The 26,338-nt window shown below is 55.1% G+C and overlaps 1 protein-coding gene across 1 annotated transcript in view; it reads right to left on the reverse strand.

Annotated features, from left to right (window-relative positions):
* Positions 1 to 8,606: 8,606 nt before the first annotated feature.
* VIPR1 (vasoactive intestinal peptide receptor 1) overlaps positions 8,607 to 26,338 on the reverse strand; it is a 30,011-nt gene continuing 12,279 nt past the window's right edge. Inside the window, exons 4-14 of the mRNA XM_052642488.1 lie at positions 22,759 to 22,866; positions 18,788 to 18,894; positions 17,092 to 17,198; positions 16,562 to 16,694; positions 14,046 to 14,199; positions 13,447 to 13,507; positions 13,173 to 13,239; positions 12,712 to 12,803; positions 9,822 to 9,951; positions 9,551 to 9,592; positions 8,607 to 8,872 (exon numbers count right to left, since the gene is read on the reverse strand). Coding sequence (XP_052498448.1) covers positions 8,681 to 8,872; positions 9,551 to 9,592; positions 9,822 to 9,951; positions 12,712 to 12,803; positions 13,173 to 13,239; positions 13,447 to 13,507; positions 14,046 to 14,199; positions 16,562 to 16,694; positions 17,092 to 17,198; positions 18,788 to 18,894; positions 22,759 to 22,866 — 1,193 coding nt within the window. The 3' untranslated portion in view covers positions 8,607 to 8,680. The remainder of the gene's footprint in view (positions 8,873 to 9,550; positions 9,593 to 9,821; positions 9,952 to 12,711; positions 12,804 to 13,172; positions 13,240 to 13,446; positions 13,508 to 14,045; positions 14,200 to 16,561; positions 16,695 to 17,091; positions 17,199 to 18,787; positions 18,895 to 22,758; positions 22,867 to 26,338) is intronic.

The raw sequence follows: 26,338 nt of genomic DNA on the forward strand, positions 1-26,338 counted from the left end.
AACGTAAGAGACACGGGTTCGATCCCTGGGTTGGGAAAATCCCTTGGAGGAGGGCACGGCAATGCACTCCAGTATTCTTGCCTGGAGAATCTCCATGGACAGAGGAGCCTGTCCCCTGACAGGAGGACTATAGAGGGCTATAGTCCCTGGGGTCGCAAAGAGTCGGACACAACTGAAGTGACTTAGCACGCATAGAGAAAATAAGGAATTAAAAAAAACCACCAACCAAACAACAACGAAAAAAAAGAGGACTGGCTAGAGTCAGCAGTTAGGTCTGAGAGCCCTGGAAGAACCAGGGGGACTGTGTTGCCCCTGGAGATCTTTCCAGGGTGCCCTGGCCTGACTGGACTTCACAGGTTGACAGGGCCTGCCTCTGGGTTCTCCGAAGGCCCATGTGCTCCTGGAGTGTTTCAGCCTCCTGGGCTCCACTGGGGAGCTTGAGCCAAGCCCAGGGGTTGTAATGGCTGGGGATGGTTTCTGGGACCCATGGGGGCAGGGAGAGGGGAGAGAACAGAGAGGAGGGGCTGGCAGAGAGGGAACGCAGGTGGGTGGGAGCTGACTCTGGCCACCAGGGACCCTCTCCTTCTTAGATTCAGGCTGTCTGACCAAGAGTTTCCTGGCGGAGGTTCTTTCCCACAGGAGGCACTCGCTAAAGGGCTCTCACGGGGACAGAGAGCACACAGCTGCAGGGAACAGAGGTGCGCCCCAGGCAAGTCTCCCTCCCACCCCATAAATAGCCTGTCCCGGCTCCAGGGCCAGCAGAGTGAGCCCTGGGGAAGCGAAACTGGAGGGGGCTGGAGCTGGGAGGCAAGAAGGGGACCAGGACCATGCCTGCCCTGAGGGGTTGTTCCAGGCACATTTTCTGAGGCCCCAGGGATGAGAGCGAGGGCTGAAAGCGAGGAACACAGGGCCAGAACAAAGATGCACTTTCTCACAGGGCTGTCCAACAGCACCCAGGGAGGTCGTGAGCACCCCACCATGAAGGTGCGTAAGCAGAGGTGAGATGACAAGTTGGGACTGTGGAACGTGCCGTCCCCATCTCAAAGACACTGTCTCATTCGGGGCAGCTGGTGTCCGCGGAGACATCAGCCTGTCTCCCGGAACGCCTCTTGTCGTGTCCAGCCCATGGGGTGAGCCCGTCGCCAGTTGCAGGAAATAGCCTGTGCCAGCGCCCATTTGAAGAGTAAATATTAGTCTTTTCAAGAGCGATCTGTTCTCTGTCACTTGGCACAGAGGACACTGAACCGGTGCTGGGTGTTGGTGGGGGGGTTGCTTCTTGGCCCCCACACCCAGATGGAATCTCTGGACCGGGTTACTGCCACAGTGTAGCTCCAAGGAACAACTCTCCCTGTGTCCAAGCAGGTATCCCTTCCCAGTGACCATGTGAGCTGTGGGCACTGGAGCCCCTGCTTAGGGGAGGTTCCGATGGCATTGAGGCCCCAAGGCCAGGATGTAGCTCTCACATACTGTCAGGGCTGCTGCTGCACAGGCAGGGGACTGGATCTTTTGACCTGGACCTCAAAGTCTCCGGGCTCCAGCTCTGACATATATCATTTAAAATCCTCTGATGACCAGGAAAGGGAAACAGCCTGTCACTGTGCCACCCTTTGGGGTGACCTTGTCCAACCACCCCAACCAATGGAGCACCCCTTCCCCAAGCCCTTCTTGCCTTCTTTATTCGATAATTTTCCTCTCTTATTTATTGACTCCTCCATCGGAGGCTCAGCTCTATGAGCACAGGACCTCTGCCTTGGTCTCTGTTTAGAACAGTGCACACAGCAAGAGCTCAGTCACTATTTGCTGAGTGAACAGAATGACGTTAATACTGTGAAAATAATAAACCAGTATCATCCTCATGCCCTAAGCCTTGAAATCCCACTCCTTTGAAGCCCTTCTACCATGACAACCAGGGAAGGGGTGGGGAGGGGTGAAGCCATCTCTGGGAGCAGGGAGGATGTGGGGAGGGGAGGATGGAGGGAAGGAGGAAGAGGGGCTGAGGATCAGGGGAGGATGGGGGGAGAATGGGGGGAGGATGGAGGTGGGGAGGAAAACCCAGCTTCGGTGAGTGGTGGGAAGGGGAGGGGACACATCTCTCAGATCCTGGTTTAGGTTTCATTCTCTGGGATGAAACCTTGAAGGGAAAGGAATTGAAAACCGAAGCTAGAGGCGGGTGTGTCCCCCTCAGCGTTGGAAGACAGCCTCCCCTGCCCCGCACCAGGCAGCCTGTGGCTCTCAGGGGGCCCTGCTGGGTAAAAACAGTGGAGCTACAGATTTGAAGGCAAGAAGGTCAGAGTAGGCACCTTCTCTCAAACCTCCTTCCACTCCCAGAGGCCTGGAAGCTTCCAGAAGTTCCTCTGCTCCATGGGGCACGGGGAAGTTGGCTGAGTGGGGACGCGTGGGCCTGTCTCAGCACTGCCGGGCCCAGTGCGGAGGTAAGAGCAGCTCATCCCCAGGGTGGGAATGGAGAGATGGCTGGGGCTGGAGGGGTCTGAGGAGCCAGAGTGAATTGAGATGGGGCCTAGAGCCGAGAGAACAGGCTGGGAGCCCGTGAGCGCCTGGCCACCGTGAATGTCCACCGAGACCTGAGAAGACTCTAGCCTAGTTTTGTGCCAGGCTTCTTTCTGTCCTGCCACAAGGCCACCTGTATTAGGCTCTGTCTCGTGTCTTCTTCACCTACCTCTGCCGCTCCTGCAGGAAAGACGGGACGGACCCCACCTCAGCTATCCCACACAGCCCTTGCTTTCTGCCCCAGGGCCTCCAGAGTCAGTGCGGGACAACAGCAGGCATCCGCTTACACTCGGTCCTGCCCTGCCCAGCAGTGTGAGGCACTCCTTGGAGGGTCCCCGTGGACACGAGTTCCCACTGGCAGAGCGGCGACCAGCTCGATAACCCACCTGGAGTTTTGGCGCTCTAGGTTTCCCTGTGTCGTATTTCTCTGTTCCCTGTTCCTGGTTCTTGGTCATGGGCTCTGATTTCTGGGGACTCAGGCAAAGTCACCTGAGCCTCTGTGCTAGAAACGGCCCACTGGCCCTTGGTGTCCCCTCCCTGGGCCCCTCCATATTTCCCTGTGTTGCAGGGGCTAGAAGGCCCAGACACCCTGACTGCTGAGAATTCAGATGCAACTTAGAGGGAAGCTCTTTGGGAGAAAGTGGAAGGCAGAAGGGGAGTGGGGGCCTTTCTTCCTGTGGCGTGGCAGCTGCTGGGTGGGATCTGGCAGATGTGAGTTTCTGCCACAGCAGCATGCTACGCTCCTCTTCCTTGTCACCAGTTTAATGGATGTGCAACTCGGACACTGACAATAATTTCCTTCAAGGTAGCAGCTGGGGTGGTGTGACCATGAAGCCAGGTTTCCATTCTTCCAAACTTTTATACATTTACTTTCCTACTTTCAATCTCTTTCTGGGACTTCCCTTGTGGTCGGGTGGCTAAGACTGTGCTCCTAATGCAGGGGAATCTGGGTTCAGTCCCAGGGAACAAGATCCCAAATGCTGCAACCAAGACCTGGTACAACCAAGTATATAAATAAATGATAAATGTCTAAAATCTCTTTTTGCACAGAGACTTGGAATGTTCTATAGGTCTGACCACTGACCCATCACTGGTTTGGCTTCCTCTCCTCTGCCATCTACCACACCCCCAGGCTCAGATGGAGGGAATACAGAGGGCCATACACTTACCCAAAGAGGCATCGCAAAGAAGACTGAGAGTCAGACTCTGTTGGTTGCCTACTCAATAGCTATCTTCCTCTATCAGATCCATCCTTCTTCCTTATTAGATGAACTTGCCTCTGGAAGCCTGGTCTCTCTTACAGCCAGGGCTTGCGTGTGTGACCTAGTCCTAGCCAAGGAGCCTGAAGAGAGCATATAGAAAGTAGGTTCTGGGATACCTTATTTTCCTGACAAAAAGAGACACACAGGAAGCACTCTCCTCCCTGCCAGTGAATGAGGTCCTGTGAGAATGTGATGCTTGGAGCAACAGCAACCATCTTGCAATCAAGAGACAATAAATCTGAGGACAAAAGTCAACACATTGAGGATGGTAGAGTGGACAGGTAGGAAACACCCAGGTCTAAATTGACATTTATTGAGCTTCTGAATTAATCTTCGAGCTCCCTACTTCTAGTGGGCACCACCCTGGCAGGACCCCTTCCCTCTGGGCCACATAGGGGCTGGCTCAGAACCCTTCAAAGTTTTTTCCATGCCAATATGCTGAGCTCAGAGACACTGGGACCTCTGGGAGCTGGGCTGGGTGAAGCAAGTGAGGCACTGTTTTTGGATGCAAAACTTAAGGGGGCTGCAAAAAACTCAGTGGTAATCAGGATAAGTATTTTAATGTAATATTTTTTAAAAATCAAAACTAATGTCAAAGCACAAAATGAACAAAAAAATCAATCAAGATTTTGAAATAAAGACAATAAAGATTCAGGCTCACCAATTAGGTCTGCGTTTAGGTTTCTGTACAGGGCAACCGCATGAATCTGACCTATGACAGTTCATATAATGAGGCAGGGTTCTGGGGCTGTGAGAACTGAGTTCAAGGCTGGGCTGCACTGATGACTTACTGGCGATCCCAAGTCCTTTCCCTCCTCTCTGGATTTCATCTGTCCTGCCTGGGGGCTGGGGCATTGCCTGGATGGCCTCCTGACCCATCTTCCTCATCCCCCCATGGCCTGCAGAGGGTTCTGTCCCTTTTTCTGGGAGGCGGCGTCTCCCAGGCCATCGACTCCTGGCTATTAATATCTCAGCCATCCCTGGCCTGATCAGGGTGTTTAATGACTGCCAGCTGTGGCTCCGGCCCCCTCCCCCGGGAGAGATAAGAGCAGTTCCTGTTCCCACATGGAGGGAACAGCAAGGAGCGGGGGGGTGGGGGTGGGGTGTCATTGCCTAAAACAGGCCCTGGGCAAGTGATGGGAACTGAGGCACTGATACCAGCTCTTCACTCCAACCACCTCTGCCTGCCAGCCAGGTGGAGGTGCCTGGGGATATAAATTCCCTGAGCCCACCCCTGGGGGCTGCTCTGCTCTCCCTGCCTCCTGCCTGGGCTCTGGCCCCTTAGGTCGGGTTCCAGCAGTCTTGGGTCTTCTCCCAAGTACCCCACAGACCTTACTTCAGCATGTTCCAAACCAGGTCCTCCCCATCTGGATGATGGACTGGCAGCTTTTCCTTGGCCCGCCCCTGGGGTTCTTCTCAGCAGCCAGAGTGGTCTGTCCCAAACCCACCCTCATCCCTTTGGCTTCATTTAAGAAGCCCCCACTGAATTCCTGCTGCCAAGAGCCCCCTGTACTTGCTTACTTGGATTCAGGTGATTCTGGCACCTCTTCTGCTCCCTTGGGATCTGGCGACTCCTCCCTAGTTCTCAGGAAGTACCCCTCACCTGGAAGATGCTCCTTATCCATTCTACTGGCAGACTGGTCACCCTCCTTGGGCATCCTGCCCCCTGGAGTGGCAGGAGTCGTCCACATGATGGCAGTCTGTGCCAGGATGGTGGGGGGGCTACTTGTCTTTGTCTTCCCAGAATGAGTCCACCTGAGTTAACTGGGCTTTGCCCTTAGGGTCTGGGGTCAGATGTGGTCAAGGGCCAGGGCCTCGCCTGCAGGCTACCAGAGGTCTGGTTCTACCTGGGGTCACAGCTGGGTCTGGGGCTGGAAACACTGTCACAAGGGCTTGGTTGGAGGGCCCATCCTGGGTCTCCTTCATCCCAAGCTGTCTCTGGGATCATCACCCCTGTGTCCTCACCACCTCCTCTCTCTCTTGAATCTCATTCTGAAATGGATCTGAGGAGAGAGGCCTGACCTCTCTGTCACCTGGCCTTCTGGGGAGGGCCCTCCACTCAGGTATTTGGGTCCCTAAGGCCAAAATTACTGCAGATGGTGACTGCAGCCATGAAATTAAAAGACGCTTACTCCTTGGAAGAAAACTTATGACCAACCTAGACAGCATATTCAAAAGCAGAGACAGTACTTTGCCGACTAAGGTCCATCTAGTCAAGGCTATGGTTTTTCCTGTGGTCATGTATGGATGTGAGAGTTGGACTATGAAGAAGGCTGAGCGCCAAAGAATTGATGCTTTTGAACTGTGGTGTTGGAGAAGACTCTTGAGAGTCCCTTGGACTCCAAGGAGATCCAACCAGTCCATTCTGAAGGAGATCAACCCTGGGGTTTCTTTGGAAGGAATGATGCTAAAGCTGAAACTCCAATACTTTGGCCACCTCATGCGAAGAGATGACTCACTGGAAAAGACTCTGATACTGGGAGGGATTGGGGGCAGGAGGAGAAGGGGACGACAGAGGATGAGATGGCTGGATGGCATCACTGACTCGATGGACGTGAGTCTGAGTGAACTCCGGGGGTTGGTGATGGACAGGGAGGCCTGGCGTGATGCGATTCATGGATTCATGGGGTCGCAAAGCATCTGACAGGACTGAGCGACTGAACTGAACTGAACTGAACTGAAGGCCAACCTTGGTGAAGTCCTCGAGGCACCCACCAGGTGGCGATAGAGATGAGCTGGTCTGGTCTGACAGTGCCCAGAAAGGCAGGAAAGGTACTGGCGAGCTGGAGGAAAGAGGGGGTGCAGGAGAAATTCTGCTCGTGGTCACCCCTATTCTACTCCCAGTTCATACACAAACTAGGATGTCTGCTCATGACCTCTGCTGGCCAGGAACCGTGTCTCAACTTCTCTCCGTTCCTGAATGCCCCTCAACCCCTGGCAGGAGGGGGGAGTTGTGGGTGTGGCAGGGCCCCACCTCTGTCCTTTTTTATTTGTCCCTGTCTTGGGTCTCTCTCTCTTTTTCCATGCTCCTGGATGATAACTCTGCTTCTCTTCCCAGATATGACTCACTAATGGAGGGATTTTAGGCAGAGTGGAGACTGGGCCAGGACCGGGCAGAAAGTTTGCAGGAAGAGGAACACAAGGAGGTCAACTGGAGCAATGGCTTTGAATCCATCCCTTTCTGACCAGCATCATCTTCTTCACCCTGCAGCCTCTGTGTGTAAACCTATTAGAGGTATTGTCTGTTTTTGGTGACATTTATTCTGTCCTCTGCCACCTGGACAACGGCGACATGGTCATCTCATGACCTGTGTGCTCCTTGGGCATCGGTGCCCAGACATAACCATTTCTGGGACTGCGGACAGCTCTGTCAGCTGTTTTGTATAGTTCCAAGAATAGAACTGTCTCTTCTTGGTTGGATTTAGGGGGCAGGGGGACACAACAAGGACGGGATATAACGTCACCACCCTCAGAGGAGCGAGGGTACCCTGAGCAATATGTGAGTTGAAAGCCCTTAGAACTGTGTGTTCCTCACATGGAAGCCAAGGGGTGGTGGCGTCTGACTTCAGTGACGATTTTGACCAGCCCTCCTTGGAATGGGGGGTGTGGGGGTTGGCCACGAGTTGGAAGCTGGTCCCCATTTTATCCCACATGGGAACACCAACCACCAGGAAAACCAGGATAATCCAACCCGGTGTTTATTGTTGCACAAGCCTGTTTGCAGTCCCGAGGGGATCTTCTGGCTGGGGCGTGGGTAGCAAGCCGTGTGGCCACAGGGGTGCAGGGAAGATACAGGCTGTGACAACCCCCAGGTTCTTGTCCAGAGGATACATGGGCCAGAGGACTCCTGGGACACTCTGGGGAGAATGGGAATGGGGTTCGGGGATGGTGCTAATAATATCAATGGTGATACAAATAAGCAAGAGGATCCAGCTGGTTACAATATATAAAACGCAGCATAAAAGTCGGTGCTTTCACTTTCCCATCAGCAAGATCTGAGTTCAAATCCTGTCTGTGCGACAAGGTGAGGTACCTGCTCTGTGTGAGGCTCACTGTGATCTAGTGCCCACCTTGCTGGGTTGCTGTGAGGATGAAGGGGCCTGTGAGTGTCCATCATCTCTGAGCCTGGTGCTAATAGTTGGCACATTGGTGGGCAGCTCTCAAAGCCCATGAGGATCGGTAGGGCTGGAGGTAATCTCCTGGAATTGGTCCAGCCATCCCGGGGCAACTCCACCTTAGCGGGGACTATGGAGATAGCTGGCCTCCCCAAACTAAAAACTCCTTGTTTACAACCGCACCTGCTGGAGGCAGAAAAACTCATTCACTGCGAAGAGCTGGCAGCTATGAGGAGGCACTGAGGGAGGGGACTGCATGTTTGGAGAGATGCCTGAATGGTGTTGCTTAACCCAAAAGAACCTGATGTCAGCGGTGGCACTGTTCAGGCACTGTCTAGGTGGTGGTGGCAGGTGGCCTTTCGGGGCTGTACCCTTGTCCCCTGAGATAACAGCACACTCCCAAATGCACTGTCTGGGCTTAGGCGGTGGCCTTTCTCCGATGGGTCGGAGGGGTCGCGAGAGCTACCGGGGGTGGAATCAGGAGAGAGTACGCAGATTTCTTGCCCTCAATTGGCGGAGGGAGTCTTTGGGGGCGGAGTCTGAAGACTGAGCTTCACCCCACGTCTTCCAGGTAGAGCTTCCAGCGTTCCTCCACCTATGTACCCTCGTCTCTCCAGGCAGGCGCAAAGGCAGCGTTCTCCAGGGGCTTCCAGACAGTGATCTGGGGGCCCTGGGAAGCCTCCTGAGCTCAGAGCTGGGGCTGAGCTCGCCCGAGAGGTCTCTGCCCTCGGTGCCACGCGGGGTGGCGGGCGGTGCCGGCGAGAGGGGCCGCCCACCCGCCTGGGCACCTGGCGGTCAGACCAGGGAGACTTCGGCCTGGAAGCTGGAGGAGCGGCCCGCACCGGGGCTGACGCGGGTCAGCATGGAGACCTGCGTGCTGCACGTGGCCCCGTTGCTGCCTGCGGACGGGTGCTGGTATTTGGGGTCCCAACCCAAGACGCCCTGCAGGTGCCAGCGCCGCCACTTCCGCCGCAGCTCTGCCTGCACCTGGGAGAAGGAAGAGTGGTCAGGCCCGCCCCAAGAAAGCCTCCTGCCATGCTGACTGGGCTATACTCAATCTAGGATGCGGAGCCAGTCGGTCACATGCTCTTGAGGAGTCTAATGTGAGGGGCCAGATGCTGCTTTGGGCGCTGCAGAGATGGAACCTCCTTGGTGGAGCCAGGTCAAATCAAGCGATTGGAGCTGAGGGAGGTGGGAGCCAGAGAGGATCAGAGAATGCAGTCTAGGGCGGGAGTGGGATGCTGCCCGGGGTGGCTGTACTCTAGTCTCCTGATCCTTGCCTTCTAAATCACTTGAACTCATCCAAGTAGATTTTTTGCTTTGTAACCAGGCTCCACAGTGACTCAACCTTCTCTTGCTGCCTCCAACCATCCTCACTCACACTGCACATAGCCACCCAACACAGCACTTCTCACACTCTTCTCTCACGAATCACATGAATCCCCGGAGATTTTCTTAAAAGCAGATTCAAAATCAGCAAGTCCGGGGTCATCCCAGAAATCAGCATTTTAAGCAAGGTCCTAGGTGCTATCACTGACGTACTAGTCTGAGGACCACCTTTGGCATAGCAAGGTTTGACCCTTCTCTGCTCTGCACATCAGGGTTTTTGGACCCTGGGGCTACGAGACTCTGTTCCCTGGCCCCCAAGGTCTGAGAGGGGCTTACCTCGCCATTCAGGAAGCAGTAGAGGATGGCCACCACGAAACCCTGGGGAGGAAGGGAGCAGGAGAAGTGAGGTAGACAGACTCGGAGAGCCCCAAGCCCTGCCCCACCTGTGTTCCCTTGGTTAATCAAAGGGCTAAACATAGAGTAGGTGCTTAATAGATACTTATTACAATGGAAAGACTGGCACCTGGGGGCAAGAGGCTAAGTCCCCAGGAGAATCCCCTCCCTTGAAGCCCAGAGAAGAATGCAGCCTTACGTCCACAGTTCCTACCTGGAAAGACCCCACGACGAGCTCAAAGACCATTTTCACTTCAGCCTTAAAGTTGTCGGGGAAGAAGGCGAACATGACGTAGTGCACGCCAAACAGGGGGATCAGCAGAAGGGTGGACTTGGCCAATCTCCTGGGGACAGGGGAGGGGCAGGAGTGGGCACGCGTGTCCACACACGAGGGCACAGAAGACAGGGACATGGAGCGGGATGTGTGAGGATGGGCTGTGGGTTCTCGCCAGCCCTACGTCCACAGGTTTCTGTTCTGTATCTGCAGTGCCTATATCCTCATGCCCCCTGGCCCTCCTCTCCTGAACAGGCTCATGAGAGAGAGAGCGTAACCCCTCTGTTTCACTTCCTGGAGGAGAGCACAAAAAGGAAGGCCACTGCTGAAAAACCCGAGGATGATGGTAATAGTGGTTATTTCAGGCTCCATGGCCACTAATGGGGATATTAAGCAACGGGACATCGTGGTTTCTTTTTCCCTGGTCTCAGTTTCTCCAATCTGTACAATGGGGTGAGTGTATGCTCAACATGGTCAAATAAAAGAAGTGGTTTTTCAGTCTCTACATTGTGTCCAACTCTTTGGGATCCCGTGGACTGCAGCACACCAGGCTTCCCTGTCCTTCACTATCTCCTGGAGTTTGCTCAAACTCATCTCCATTGAGTTGGTGATGCCATCCAACCACTGTAAACTCGGAAGTGCTTTGGGTGCTACGAAGTACAATGTTTTCACGAGAGCCCAATGTTTTACTGGAATTTGAGGGCCTTTGGGAAGGAAGGCTTTGTCATTGCATTGCTGACCACATCTGTCCAAGGTCACTTGGGAGGATGGTGGGTGCTCAAGTTTATGCTTGGTCACCAGGGGTGACTCGGGGTCAACTAGCAAAGGCCTGTCTTTGGCTTTTGTGCTGTGTCCACTTCCCCAGGAGTTGCTACCTTTTCTGGGATCACACCCCTCCCCCCCACCTCCCCCTGACCAATACACGCAACCCCAGCATTCTCTGAAAGACCAGCTCTTCCTTTACCACCCTTGCGTGCTCAGCAGGGTCCACAGTCACTTGAAATGACTCGCCACTTTCCGTGGAACAGGGCTCATCCTGGTTCAGGCCTCCCAGCCCCCTGACTTCATAGTTGGTCCAGGCAGCGTGAACCCACAGTCCTCTGGCTGCGAGAGGTCTGAGGGGTGGATGTGTCTCTGCCTTTATCTCTCCTGCCCTGGCAGTCAGTCCAGGGGATCCTAGCCCTGAGCCTAAGGACCCACAGCAAACTGTGGGCAGAAGAGCTGGCCTGGCCCTACCCACTCCTTCCTGGACCTAGCTCCCCACCACACCAATATCCCCAGCCCTGCCCACCACTCTTTGGCTGCAAACCTATCCCACGCACCCGCGACTGACAGATGGAGGCTTCCTTTAAATTGAAGGCTTGTGGGGAGGTGGAGAGTGGGAGCTGACAGTCCCTCCACAGGGAGCTCCATCTTCCACTCCCCCCACCTCTTCTGCCTGCCGACAGCTGTTCAGTTTCCACCTCGCCCACGTGGACCTGGCGATGACCGGCTCGCTCTGCCTCAGATCCAAGCCCCTTTGAGCAGTTGTATGTTTGGGGGAAACAAGGCCCCGCAGGCAAAGTAGAGGAAGAGGGGGCACAGGCCTGCCGTGCTAGCCCTCCGGCCTACTGAGCCCCTGCAGGGCCTTCCTTTCTCAAACTGGAAGGGAAGCCCCGCCTCCACACCCGGCAGGAGGGAGAGCTGTCACACCAGGAACCCAAGTCGTCTTAGTCTCATCAGAGAGAATCGCAGGATTCCAGAATAGAATCCTAAATCCAGCAGCTCGTGACATTTTTTCTAGCCAGATTAGAACCACAGCACAGATTCCCCAGAGAGAAGCCGGGCCCAGGAGAACATTCTAGAATCCCAGGACTGAAAGGCCCTGGTGGGACGCCCCAGGTTTGCCTTGTCTGTGCGGTGCAGATAATCAATCTCCTGTTCCCATCTGTGGGTGTACAGACTGACTCACCTTCCCACAGCCACCTGCTTTGTGTTTCTCTAGTTCTGTCTTCCAGCCTAGTTGTTCTCATGAAACCTGCCAGTTCTCTCATCCCCACAAGCACAGGAATGCCCCTCACACCTTTCAAGCAAGGCTATGACCTCTGTCTCCACGGGCACTGTGCCCTCCCCCCGCCATGAGGATGTGCTCCCAAACCTTTGAGGAGGAGGAGGGAGTATGGGTCAGTTTCCTCATCTGTGAAGTGGGTACAATTTGGAGGAGACTTGGAGAAGGAAGTGGCAACCCACTACAGTATTCTTGCCTGGAGAATCCCATGGACAGAGGAGCCTGGCAGGCTATAGTCCATGGGGTCACAGAGAGTCAGACATGACTGAGAGACTAACACTTGGAGGAGACGATATGGACGGAATGAGATGGAGCCTGGAAACCCCACTGCACGTGCCCGGCGTGTAACCTGCGGGTGCTGTTACTACTCTCTGGGGCTACTGAGTCCCGAATATGGCTGTCTCCTTGGTAGACCTGGGGCTCCTCCTAGGCATCCAGCTACCACATCCCATTTTTGTGCCAGGCATGAGTCAGGCACTGGGCGCATGGTGTGAACAGGACACAGGTTATCCACTATCTTCTCGAGCTCCCTAGTTTAGCAGCAGATACACAGCAGGGCAGATCCCCTTCTCGGCAAGTCGTGAAGAGAAGTAGGCCTGGGACTCATGGGCCAGGTGAGTGTAGGGGTGGGGATGTGTGGACTGAGCCAGGCCATGGGGTGGAGCCGGGCAGAGCATGCTGGCTATTTGGTGACTTTGGAGGGGAGCTTCTAGGGAATGGGGAATGATCTAAGGACTGGAGCTGGAGATATTGGGAGGGCCAGGGCCCTGGGCCCGTACTCACGAGTACGGGCTGCTGTCACTCTTCCCGACATCTGGGGGCCGCAGTTTCTGAACCAGGATTCCAATGATGCGAATGAACAGGATGAAATTCACCTGGTGGGTGGGGGTCCAAGGTTAGGTGGGAGAGGGGAGGCAGGGTGTCTAGTCCCCTGGACTGATGGCCTTTTCCCCCAGGGCCCAGTTACCTGTCTATTGTACCTTTCCCCAGCTCTTCCCTCTTCGGAAGAGTCGTCCAGGAACCCTCTTTCACACCCTCAAGGGCTGGACCTCCCCATTTGCTTTCTCTACTCTAGAGGAAGAACTTCTGGGGAAAGAGTTGGGGACAGTCCTGCCTCAGGCATCGATCAGGAAGTCTAGATTTCAGTTCTGACCTAGACGTGAATGTCCAGTGGGGCCTTGGTCAATTGCCTACCCACTCCGGGCCCAGTCTCCCCATCCCTAAGTGGTGGGAGGAGGCCTTACCAAGATGGAGGCGAGGATGGGGGCCTTTATGATCCACCACAGTGAGGAATTGATTGTGTCCCAGCATCTGGGGCAGGGGACGGTGGGAGAGAATGAGGGAGCTTGTACTCAGCCCGAGAGAGTCAGTCCTCCTCCCACCGTCCCCAGCTCTGCCCCGGAGCCCTTTAAAAACCACTGGCCCCGAGGCTGTTACTCCCCAGCCCCTCCTGATCCCACCCAGGGGATCTGCCCTGAGTGTTGGGAGCCAGGAGGAGGGGGCCGGCTGACAGCTCACCCATAATCCTCAAAGTGGATCCTGATGATGGTCCACACCAGGGTGAATGTGCTGGGCACCCCTGTCAGGACCGAAGGAGAGAAAAAGAGGAGAGGGCAGGGGAGAAAGAGGGAGAGATGAGAAGGAAGAACCAAGGAGGGACAAGGAGAGAAAAGGGAGGGTTTCCAATGCGGACACTCATAGTGACATACATAGACAGTTCACTCTGCAGAGATACTCTGCTGAGGGGGCGAAGCTTTAAGACTGAGGGACTGTGCCTGTCTACATAAAGGGGGAGTCTTTCTCTCCTTTTGGCAGAGGTGCTTTATAGATTAGCAGCATCCCTGTGTGTTTCGAGGGGTGAAGGGGAAGTGGAAGGATGTTCAGAGAGCCTGTCTGTCCCACAGGTCAGCCCGAGGTGCAGCTGGAGCCAGAGGGCGCCTGTTCAGGGGTCAGACAATTGGAGGACTTTTCTCGATCCTTGGCCGAGTGTCCTACAGGTAGGACTTGCAGCCCAGCAAGACCTAAGGGTGCAGGCTGGGTTGGTACCCGCCCCTCTAAAGAACTCCCCGAGCTTTGTCCCCTTGTTCCCATCCTGGCAGCCCTCCCTGGTACCATACCCCAGCCGATGAATATGTACCCCCAGAAGTACTTCCGCTCGGAGAAGAAGGAGACGGCGAGCAGGGTGTGCAGGTAGAGGCCCTCCACCAGCAGCCAGAAGAAGTTGGCCATGACACAGTACTGGAACAAGACCACGGCCGCCTTGCAGCCCACCTGCAGGGGAGGAGCAGGGAGCGGGCTCACTGGAGCAAGCAGGGGTCCCTGCCTGCCCAGATTTCTGTCAGGTGAAGAACTGCAGTACAGCCAACTTCCCCGTTAGCTCTAATTTTAGACCATCAGATGCTTTGGAATAAGCTCACAATTTTAATTATCCACCCATGAATTTATTATCTATTTATCTTCCTATTATATATCTATTAACTCATCTACCCACCCAGTCATCCATCTACCCGCCTATCCACTTATCCATATCCTTACCCACCTACCCCCAGCATCCACTGTCTAGTCACCCATCTTTCTACCTACCATGCATCCACACATCATCTGTCGGCAAGCAGCATCTTCCATCTGCCAAGCCATCGACACACTCACCCAGCAATCTCTCCATTCATCTATTATCTATGTACCAGACATCCACTACAGACTCAGACCCCTGGGCATCTCTTCATCCATTCATTTATCTGCTTGTCCATCCCCCCACCAATATAACCCACCCCTCTACCCATCATCTATCCAATTTTTCTTACTTCATCCTTCTATCCTTCCACCTACTCAAGTCATCCACACATTATTTACTCAGCCATCCAGCTACCAATCCATCCACTTACCACCTCTGCTACTCAATCACCTTATTCCAATTACTAAGGAAAGTAGCTGGAAGAGGTATAAGGGAGAATTCTTGCTTTTATTAGCAAGAGTCCCTTGAGCGTGTAGGGAGAGGAGCTGTGGACTGTCTCAGGAGCCTCAAGGCCAGGGGAGGGGAGGGGAGACAGACTGCCTATAGCAGGGGGGGGCTGTGAGCTGTAAAGCAAATGGGGGCGGTGAGATGGAATTGTTGGGGAAAGATAGGGACAGAGAAGAGGAAGAGAAGGAGGATGAAGAAATTAGGAAAAAGAGGAGATGGGAGGGGTGCTCATTCCTCTTGGGGGCTGAAGAAGATAGGTGAAGAATGGGTTCCCTAGACAGGTGGGTGAGGACGAGGGAGAAGTCAGGGACACCCCTGGGGAGGGCAATCAGGGGCTCTGGGAGGCCCAGCTGGCATGATCAGAAGGTCTTCTGGACCCTTTGTCCTCTCCCAGAAACAATCTTCCATTTCAAAGTGAGCCCAGATACATGTAAGCCAGAGCTTAGAGACACCGTCCTCCAGATGTCTTCTGTTTTCACTCCTCCCTGTACTGACCTCAGGTTCCCACCATTCTCTCCTGTGCCCTTGGCTTTGAAGTGTCCTCAGAGAGCAGACTTCACTCCTCTCCTGGCTGGAAAGTCCTGCCTCAGGTTCCTCCTGCTATAGGTAGTCTGTTTCCCTTGCCCTCCCCCATTTGCTTGACAGCAAGAATAACTCAGATCTTTAACAGGACAACTATCTGTGATGCTTCTTGCCTTAGAAAAGCTTCACAGAGCTGCTAATGAATAGGGAAGCCACAGTTATTCTCAGCAAGTGTGCTGGAGGCTGCAGGCTGCTCCCTAGGCTCTGGGGCTCATGTCCCATGGGTCTGAGCCCAGCTCCCAGGCAGGGTCATCTGAGGCACTCTGGGAATGGCCAGGGGGTTCCTCTTGGTGTTCGCTCCCCCTGAGACACTGAGATTCTACCATCACTCTCTGCAGAGATTCACTTTCAATCTCACTCTTTGGGGAGAAGGTACTGCTGACCCCTGAAGTAACACACTACCTCTGAGGTCACTCATGAGGCAGTGAGTCACTGACCACAAGGGGTAGACGGGAGCCAGGACTGGTCTCAAGCTCTCTGTCTCTGCTCAGGGCTGCGGGGCACTCAGGGAGGGGCTCAGAATCACCTGGAGATGGACTCCTTAGTGATGGGCAATGACTTCTTTAAATGCTCTCAATCTCCCTTCCCTAGGCAGGTCCAGAGTGACTGACGGCAGGGGAAGAAACAAAGAAAAGCAGGGCAGTGTGGGGTGGGACTGACTCCAGGTGGCCATGGGGGGAGGAAAAAGGGGGGCACAGTGAGCAGAGCCCTGGGGATGCAGATGGCAGGGAGGAGGGTTGGAAGGAAGCTCAAATGTCCTTGCATGATGGGGAAACTGAGGCAGGGAGTTCCCTAAGGTCTCACCATGGGAAGTTAGCAGCGGAGGCGGGAAGGGGGTTATGGGCTGTGGCACCGAGTGTCCCCTTTCCCACCTAGGAGAGGTGTTTCTCATCGGCAGGAGGAGGTGTGTGAACCCCCAGATAGCCAAGCACCCCCGCCTGCTGTGGGAGGGAGGGTCAGACAGGAGTTTGGCTGTCTTTGGAGAGAGAGAAAAAGAGAGAGAGAGAGAGAGGGGAAGGAGAAGACAGGAGGGAGGAGAGAGAGAAGAGGAGAGAGGGCAGAGGGCGGCAGGCCTGGATGGGTCCTCACCGAGCCCTTGGAGCAATGGTCCGTCTCCCCACTGCTGAAGAGGGCCAAGTCTTTGGTGAAGACGGCGGCGGCCCTCAGGATGAAGGATATGAAGAGGTTCATGTGGATGTAGTTCCGTGTGCAGCGGAGCTTCCTGTGGGAGGCGGCCAGATCCGGGAGGCCGAAGAGGGCCTCAGACCCCCGCCCCATCCAACACATCCAGCTGAGAGGGGCGAGGACTCGAAGCCTCTGAATGCGGACCCTACCCTCAAGCCCGGCATCCTATCCACGTGTGCAGCCTGGCTTGCCATACCTCCTTCCAGGGCACAGGCCCCTGGTGACCTATCCCCCGGTGACCGGCACCCTCTGAGGGGCGAGGCTGACGCAGGGGAACACTCTGAGTGGCCTGCTGCCTCGGGGGGAGGCTGGCCTGGCAGGGGAGCTGGGGCAGGACTTAACAGGGGCTGACCGTGGAGCGAGGAACAGCATGCCTGGGTGCGGAGTGACCTGGTCGGTCTGCTCTGAGGCCTGTGGCTCGGGCTGGTCCTCACCTGAACAGGCTCAGGATGGCCGTGGCGACCAGGAGAGTGGCGAGGGACAGGCTGTAGCCGATGGTGTAGCCGGTCTTCACAGAACTGTAGAACACTGTCTGCTGCTGCTAGAGGGAGGGGCGTGAGGATCTTGGGTGGGGTGAGGGGCGCTCACCTAGGGGCGGGGTGCCCTATATATCCTGCCTCCCTCCCCTGCCCTGGCAGACGAGGAGGCTGAGGCCTGGGGCTCCCAGTCCCCAGACCCCCCTGACTCCCTGGTTTCCACAGACGAGTCAGGGCTGCTTCCCAGGGTGGGGGTAGGGATTGATCTCAACTCTTCTCTGCTCCTTCACAGGAGAAATGTCAGTGGAGGGAGGAGCAAAAATGCCACACGTTCCACTGGCCCATCCATTCATCCTTCAGTCATGTGTCCAGCAGAACTTCTGGGCCAACTCTGGGCTTGGTATCCTTGGGCATAAGACTGCTCACCCTTCAGACCCTCACACAAAGCCCTCCCTCCCCAGTGAAGACAATGGTAAAGAAGACACTATTGCTGTTTAGTCGCTAAGTCTTGTCTGACTCTTTGTGACCCCATGGACTGTAGCCCTCCAGGCTCCTCTGTCCATGGGATTTCCCAGGCAAGAGTACTGGAGTGGGTTGCCATTTCCTCCTCCAGGGGATCCTCCCGACCCAGGGATCAAACCCAAGTCTCCTTCACTGACAGGCAGATTCTTTACCACTGAGCCTCCAGGGAAGCCCAAAAAAGACACTAGGGGTGGGCAGTGTCACAAATGTGTGATTTGCCGGGGCTGGGGTTAGCAGGAGGAGGGCATTCTGGCCTTTCTGGGGAGGTGGGACAAAGCTGGATGCTGAGGGCTTCCTGCTGCCCCCTCCCCTAGGATGCACACACAAAGCCACGGTCACTGGGCAGCCCTTCCTTCCTCCCCACTTCCCACTCCCTGCTGGAACAGAGGCCAGTGGTTAGAAAGGATTTAGTGGATTTAGATCCTGCCTGAGGATCTGGTGGGCTTTGAAGGCCTCTGAGAAAATTGCTGCCCTCTTGGGAGAAGTAAAAGTCCCTATCTGTGAAGGGCATCGGGAGTGGGACAGAAGTCATCTCAGACAGCCAGACTGTGTTCACACATCAAAGCTGTGAGGGGCTCCTAGCTCGGGACTCCAGTCATATTCCAGCCTCCTCATCAGTATCTCTCCCTGGCTTCTGGCTCCACATCCTTGGAGAGACCACTGATGGTCTGCTCCAGGGCAGCTCCCTGCCCTGGCACTGAGGACAATGGCCCTGGCCCTGTCTCTGACTGGCTGCTGGGTATCTGAGGCCAGTTCCTTCCAGGATCCGTACCTCGGTTTCCCCTCTGTGTGAGACAGGGGGAGGGGTTCTGTAGCCCTGCCATGTCCAGGGCTGGAGCAAGGTTCTTGTGAGGGAGTAGGGTGGGCTGGCCTCAGGGTGATGCTTCAGCTTTGCTGCTGTGTGTCATCCTCCTGGACCCTTCAGGGGAGCCAGGGGAATGTGTGCCTGGAGAGGGAGGAGGCTTGGGGAGGGCAGATGCCAGGAGTCCTGGCTCCTACACAGAGGGCAACCATGCCCCTTGGTGGGAGAGAGTGGAAGGAGGCAACAGGCCCGGGCACTCATGTGTGTGTGTGTGTGTGTGTGTGTGTGTGTGTGTGTGTGTGTGTGTGTGTGTGGTGCATGGAGGCCCACCTCATCCAAACTCGATGAATTGTCATCCAAGCCACAGGCAACGGGGTAGGGGCCAGGCTCCAGGGGCGTCCAGCCCGCTTCAGTGCAGCTGCGGCTCACGTTGCGGCCTGGGTGGAGGGTGGGGCGGAGAGGAGAGAGGTTGAGGTGGGAGCTGGCAGGTTGGAGGAGCAGGCGTGGAGGCTGTCTATCTGTGGGCTCAGCCCTACTCTTACCACCCGCTGCAGCATCAGGTTCCAGCTGTGCTGACCTAGATGCCCAGGACATCATGGGGCAGCCTGGGGCAGGGAGAAGCCCCTCCAGGGCCACCAGCGGACCCTCCCACATGGATGACAGGGCAGACATTCCTGCCCCCTTCTGTGTATAAACCTGACCTCAGGGCAATTTAAACCCTGATCCTCATCACAGGCAGCCTGGATCCTTGGCACAGACTGACCCCTGACCCTTGGCATGAGCTGAATGCTGACCCCTGTCACAGGGCCATGGATGCTACTGTGTCGTTTGGTTTCTTGGTCCCGTGTGTACAGACAGCAGCCTTCTGGCTGGGGTAAGGGGCCCAGGCCTGCCCAGTTGTCCTGCGTCAGTCTGCCTGGGCCTATGGGTCTGGGTTTCCTCCCACGCCCTGGGGCCAGGGTTCAGATGTGCTGCTGGGGAGGGACCAGAGTAAGGCAGGAGGTGGGTGAGAGCTGGAGGACATCTTGTAAAGGCACAGATGTGAAGTCCTGACACATGGAGAAGTGGGAGTTCCTGGCAGGAGCACCTGCCCAGGCAGTAGCAAGCATGAGAAGAATTGAGCCGCACAGGACTGCAGAATCTCGGGGCGGAAGCGCTGAGGCTGGGTTCCAGGGCAGTGCACTGTCCTCTGTCCCTGGAGGCCCGGTGCTGCAGCCAAGGGACAGGACCATTAATGGGCCATGTGAGGCGAGGGGGACCCCCTCGTATCCCCCTCTTGAGGGCAGGGAGGGGCTGGATAGGAAATGGGCAAGACAAAGAGGAGCCCCCTCGCCTCTATCCCAGGACTCCTTACAGAGACACCGAGTCCAGGAGAGAGCCCGAGAGCCCGCCTGCCAGGCTTGTTGTGGGGAAGGGAGGGAGAAGGAGGAGGGAGACGAGGAGGAGGAGGGAGAAAGGAGAGGCAGAGAGGATGAGAGGAGAGAGAACAGGTAGGAGGAGGAGGTAAGAAGTTGAGAAAGAAGGTGGGAGGAGAAAAGATTAGGGAAAGAGATGAAGCGAGTTGATGAGGAGGAACTGAGAAAGAAGATGGCTCCTGACATCCTTGCCCTCTAGCTGCTTCCTCACCTGAACCACCACCGTCAGCACCACCGTCAACATCATCGCCATCACCATCATCACAACGGACGTTTTGAGAACTTTCCCCAGGTGTACTGGATAGAGCACTTTAGGCACATTATCTTTCTGGAGCCCCTCAATTATCACAGTTGGGAAGCCAAGCTCCAAGAGGCTGATCACTTTTCCAAAACCACATAGGAGATACAGGGTAGAGCAGGTGTGGTCCCCACAGTCTTCCCAGGTAACTTTGCCCCTCATCTGCACTGAGGCGACTGAGGACTTAGTTCAGGTGTCCAGGCGCAGAGCTGTAGGAGGCGGGAGGCGTCTAGCTTTCCTGAGCTCGGGGAGGGTCACTGCACATGTCTAATGTTTCGAAACTTTGCTGTGCGCTCAGAGCATCCCAGGTAACTCCCTATTCACTATTTCCGTGAATCCTCCTGGCTGCCATTTGAAGGAGGTACTTGTCACCCTATTTTCTGGATAGGGAACTGAGGGATGGCTAGGGGTGCGGGGATCTCCAGGAAGGAGCAGTTGGCTGGGTCTCTTTCCACTGTGAGGTTCCTTCCTGCCACTGCGGCAGAAAGGACTTTGCAGAGGAAGGGGCACTGGGCTAGGCCAGTTTCCTGGCTTACACTTTTTTCATCTAGTTGCCCAGGAAAACACACCCTCTTTCCCCTACAGATTCAGCCCCTAACCCAGTCTCCTATTCCTCACCATCATTTTCAGAGGCTAAGGCCACCAAGGATAGCTGTGCAGATTGCTCACTGCACAAGGGCATCTGGCTGATGGACACGGAGGGGTAAAGTGTACTTCCTGTTCAGCTTGTCACAAGGTGGGCTCAGTGAGCAGTTGACTCCACCTGAGGAAGAGCTGCCTTCTCTCATCAGCCTGAGGGCTCGGTGGGGGCCCCAGTGAGGCTGGTGCCCTCCGCGTTAGCCAGATGGTGGGCTAGAGTTCCGGTTCTCAAGTGAAGGAGCTGCCTTCTCAATTCCAGCAGGGACAGAAGGAGGAGCCTCGGGAGGGATGCAATTAGCATAGTGTCACAGTGGAATGCAATTAGCAGGCGCTTCCAGGGATCTGAAGGAAGGCTGGTTGCCAGGCTCTGCTGAAGGGAGCATGATGAGAGCTGCCCCAGGGAGCTCAGCTACTACTTGCCAAGGTGCTGGGTGCCCCTGGAAGAGGGCTGGGCTAGGTGGGTGCTGACCTGGACTGTGACATGCCTGTGGTTGAGGCATGTCACAGAGGCCACCCTCAAGGACAGCACCCAGATCTCTTTGACTGCTGAGCACGCATCCCTGAGCACTGGGGAGCAAAACACGACTGCCTCACAGAGACCATTAGATCCCCCTCCCATTCTCACTTTACAAATAGGGAAATAGGCCCAGAGGGGGAAAGGTCACCTGGAGAGAGAGACTTTTTGCTCATCCTCTCAATTCTTATCTAGGTCCTGCCCATCACCACCCCTTCTCACCCCAGCCCTGCTCCTCCTCCTGTCCTCCCCCAGCTCATCAAACCCATACCTGAGGGGGGCACGCTTGATCTCTCCCTCCCTCTTCCCCCACCTTCCTGCTTCCCTCCCCTGACTTGCCGTCCACCTAAGTCCAAACCGTCATCATCTCTCCTCTGCCCTGGGGTTGGGTTTCCCCATGTGTACTCCCAGAATCCTCTCTTCTCACAGAAACCAGTTATCAGTTAAAAATCCCCAACTGGACTGTGTCCATCTCCTGCGTAACCTCCGTCATGGCTTCTGAGTGAACTCAGGAGAGCCCACGTCCTGTCAGTCCTCCAGGCCTCTGCCCGCCTGCTCCCTGTTCCCTCCTCCCTCTCCCGAGCTCTCGTGGCCTCCACTGAGTTTCCTCAGGGCTCATACCACAGGCTGTGGATCCTCTCAGCGACCCCCGGGCCAGGATCTTTGAGACTCTTTCCCAGCCCAGATCTTCAGACAGTAGTCCCAGTATCATCTCCTTGTAGAGGCCGCCAGGACAGCTGCCTTAGGTTGCTTCTGCCTCTTCTCTCTCCCAGCACTGCTTACTACTTATATTTGCATATGTTTTCTTGCTAAATGTCTCTCCAACTAGAACATGAGCTCCCTGAACACAGAGCATTTTATCCTTCTGACCCATGCTGCATTTGTCCAGCCCAGTGCCAGTCAAGCTAGTAGGTGTTAAATAAACATTCTCTGAATGAAAGCATGACTGACTATGTGCCCTAAGCCCCTTTAATTATTCAGTAGCAAGACGGCCCATTTCCTGAAGAGGTTCCCCCTTTTCTTTTCTGCCTTATATGCGCATATTCACTTAAGCAGGACCTGACAAGTTGTGTAAGAAAGGCCAGTTTCGCAGAGTCTGAAAGGTCATTGCCTCCAGGTAGTGAAAGAATGAACCAAGACCAGCCCCCTAAAATGGGAACATGGGAGCCATAACTGTCAATCAGTTATCAATCGCTAAACAAATATTTAGTGAGCCCTTCCCACATGCTTATCTTTCTGGGAAGAGCTAATCAGATCCCATGAGCCCTTCAGAGAACTAATAGTGCAGCCTCTTCCAGGAAGGCCCCCCACACCCCGACTGCTCTAGCCCCTTGAGCGCCCCCTTTGCCTTCTCACTTCCTTGAGAGGTGATTCCTCATTCCAGCTACCTCTACTCCTGCCACCCAGCTCCCGCCCTTCAACCTGAGGTTCTTACCTTGAATGGGGGAGAAGAGCTTAAAGATGAGGGGACAGGCCAAGACAACCACCTGGCCCCTAGGGGTGGCTGGCCAGCAGGTGAGGTTGTCCCACATCTTGCCGCAGCCTGTGGGGTGAAGGCAGAGGACACACGGGTCAGCGTAGTCACCAGGGGCCTCCAGCCTTGGTCCTGAGCCCATAGGCACCCACTCTTTTCCTCCTTGTCTAGGCTCCCACCTTGAGGAGAGGGGAGACAGGGAGGGAGGGGAAGGAAGCATAACTACAAGTCCACGGTTTTTGGTGAGAGACAGAGCTCCCCTTGTGTGTTTTGAACAGTGGAGGGGGTTTGTTCGTTGCAGAGATTGTGAGGAAGAGCTTCCCCAGCATTCGACGCACAGGCGACAGGGATACCAGGCCAGCATTTTGCGCAGTCCTGCACAACGGTGAGTTGTGTAGCATCTGGGACTCTCAAACGAGTTGCTGGGCGTTTGCACAGACGAAAACATTTTGTAATGACAAGAGGCTAGACTCTTACTCCATCTTACAGATAAACACAAGGCGCTTATTGTACGGGTTTGACAGTACAAGTTTTCCAGGAAAGAAGCAGCCAAGTAAAGGGAGAGAAGGCTGGGCTTTGCTGTGTGCTCTGAACTTTACCAAGAGTTGTTCAATGTTTTGGAAAATCACATTACTTATGGCAATGCTGCCCATGAACCTGGGTCAGTGATGCAACCAGCATATATATCAATCTACATTTAAAGCTCTCACACTCCCAGAATTTATATTTATAGGTACAACCTTTAGACTCTGTCTTCTTATCTTTTGGTGTGATTGTGCTGGAATGTGTACACGGTATTTTATTATACATGTCTTTATTCTATTTTTGTTTTACGTTATAATTAGGACATCATTAAAAAAAAAAAAGGTGCATGTCCTAAGTTTCATTTTAGAACAGTAAAGGAGGCAGTAGAAAACAGTTGTTATAAAAAGGAGCTGTTGGGTATGATAGGGTGATGAATATACTGGGGTTTATCTAGTTCTTGAGGAGTCTTCATAAAACTCATAAAACAACACCAAATTACCATATGGACTGTAGCCCACCAGGCTCCCCTATCCATGGGATTCTCCAGGCAAGAATACTGGCTGGAGTGGATAGCCCTTCCCTTCTCCACGGGATCGTCCCGACTCAGGGATCGAAGCCAGGGCTCCTGCATTGCAGGTGTATTACTTACCGTCTGAGCCACCGGAGAAGCTCACCATAAAACAAATGCCTCCAATCCAATAAAATTGTGAACCGTGACAGGGGCTGGTGATTAGGGAGTGAATTCGGATAAAACCCTGTATCACAGGCTGTGTTCTCCACTGCGCACCTGTTCACCTCGGCTGGTGAAGCCTGCACAGTGGGGTCTCTAGGGGTCCACTTGAATAGGCAGATGCCAGTGCTGTGGTCTTGCCTGTTCAGGGCCTGGGTGCCCCAGAAGAACAAGGACTCCTCTGGATGCCCCGCCCCGAGGGAGGTTTAATTGTCTCTTTGCAACACTGCCAGTCCCATAGATTTACTCATGAAACCCAACCCCTGAGCCAAAGTCAACGCCAGCTGGGCCAAACCCAGCCCAGCCCAGGTCCGAAGGTTCACGAGTTCCCAAGAACGGGGCCTGGGAAGAGGAGGCGGAAGGACATCCCCACTTGGGGAAGAGCCTTGAGCCTCTGGATACTAAGGCGGGCCAGCAGTGGGGAGGGGAGGGATACCTTCTGGGGCTGCGGGAGCCAGGGGGCACCTGCAGCTGAAGGCTGAGAACACCTGGACCTCCGGGGCCTGGCCAGAGAGCATAGGCTCCCTGCCTCGGGGACCCCATCCGCTACCACCCGTCCTATCCCGAGTGGCCTCACTAGGGCTCCCCTCTCTCTTCCATCCCTGTGCCCACATCTCTGGAGGCCATGCAGCTGCCAGCCAAATCTTGCTAGATGCTGTTAATGGTATCATCAGCAAACACTTATGCAGCCTTTATATGTGGGAGACATTGTTCTACCCTCTTTACACTAAGAACTTATCTAACCCTCCCATTCTACAGACAAGCAGCTGAGGGACAGAGCCATTGCGCAGCTAGCTCCAGGTCTCCGGCAAACTGCCTGCCCTTTGCCTGGTCCGAAGGCCTCGAGATCCTCTCTCTGGGAACTCTGCTTGGCTGGTCTGTGGATGGCCCTAACAATGCTGGGCATGCCCTGGTTTGCAGGCCAGCTATTGCGTCTGGGTTCTTGCCAGGCTTCGGGCTCTCTAGATTTCCAGTGGCCACCCGGATCAGGAGTGGATTCAGAACTGGGTGTCCTGAGCTCAACTTCACCGGAAGCGGCACAGAAAGGAGGGAGCCTGGGCTCTGCACCCCCGGGGCGGCCACACTTGGCCTCAAGGAATCTCAGTACCACCGGGGCTGAGCTGTGAACTGCTGGGGCACAGGCTGGTGGACAGGGTGGGGCTTGGGGGAGCCAAGGAAGAGGGGCCAGTACCTAGTCAGAGAGGCTTACTGCAGGGTCGGGAAGCTGAAAGGGGTTGACAGCCAAGAAAATGCTGGGCATCGGGAGCACCTGTGGTTGTGAGCTGGGTCCGGGAGTACTCTCTGTGTGTCTGCCCCAGGGAAGCCACACAGGTCCCACCGCACATGTCACCAGGCCCACAGAGACCCAGGGCCCAGGCTGGCTATGCGTGCCCACAGTGGGGCTGCAACCTCAATGGGAAAGAAAGCTCAGCCTGGGTGGGGGATGGCAAGGCAGGGTGGGGGCCTCTGCTGTGTCATTTTATAGATGTGTGTGCACAGACACACACACTGACAAGCATTCCCTGGCACATAGAATCATAGACACACATGTAAACATGCATACAGGTAGGCTTACTTGAACATGGAACCAGACATAAGCGAACAGAGGCACAGAGAGACACACACAACTCATGGACACACATGTATAGACACGACTGAGCATACCACAGACATTCACACACACACACAGCACACACCAGGCAGACATATCCAGGCAGGTCCGAGCTTACACAGACATATGCCTCAAACATACAAAGACACTCAGAGTCAAACACAGGCTCCAGAGGCACAGATGCAGCCCTAGACAGACATGGGCCAGGAGTGCACAGCCAGATGTGCACAAACACACAGAGTCCTGCACAAGATCATGGGCAGACTCACCGCCCACAGACCCTTCATGGCCTCCTCTGCATCTCAGGCCTACTGCCTGGTGACAGAGTGTTGGCTTCCTACAGGCACCTTGCGCCAGCAATGACCTCATTGGGATCACAAGGGTGGCCAGCCCTCATGGCCTGGGAGGTGCTCTAGTGGGGCCTAGAGTCTGGTGTCTGGGCCTCTCCGGGCTGCCCATGATCCTGGATCTCACTGTTGAGACTTTCCAAGGCTGTGTGCAGCCTGGTCTTGACTTCCTGCTGCAGAGGCAGGGGCGGGGGGGCGTACAAAGTGTAGGCAGGTCTGGCTGACCCTCCCCCAGGCCATAGTTTCAGGGGCCTGGGAGACAGAGGGCCATCCTTCCTTGAGAGCTGGGAGAGGCAATGGCCATCCGTGATGCTGCACACACTCAGT

The sequence above is a fragment of the Budorcas taxicolor genome, chromosome 1 (genome assembly GCF_023091745.1).
Source record: "Budorcas taxicolor isolate Tak-1 chromosome 1, Takin1.1, whole genome shotgun sequence".
Classification (NCBI taxonomy): Eukaryota; Metazoa; Chordata; class Mammalia; order Artiodactyla; family Bovidae; genus Budorcas; species Budorcas taxicolor.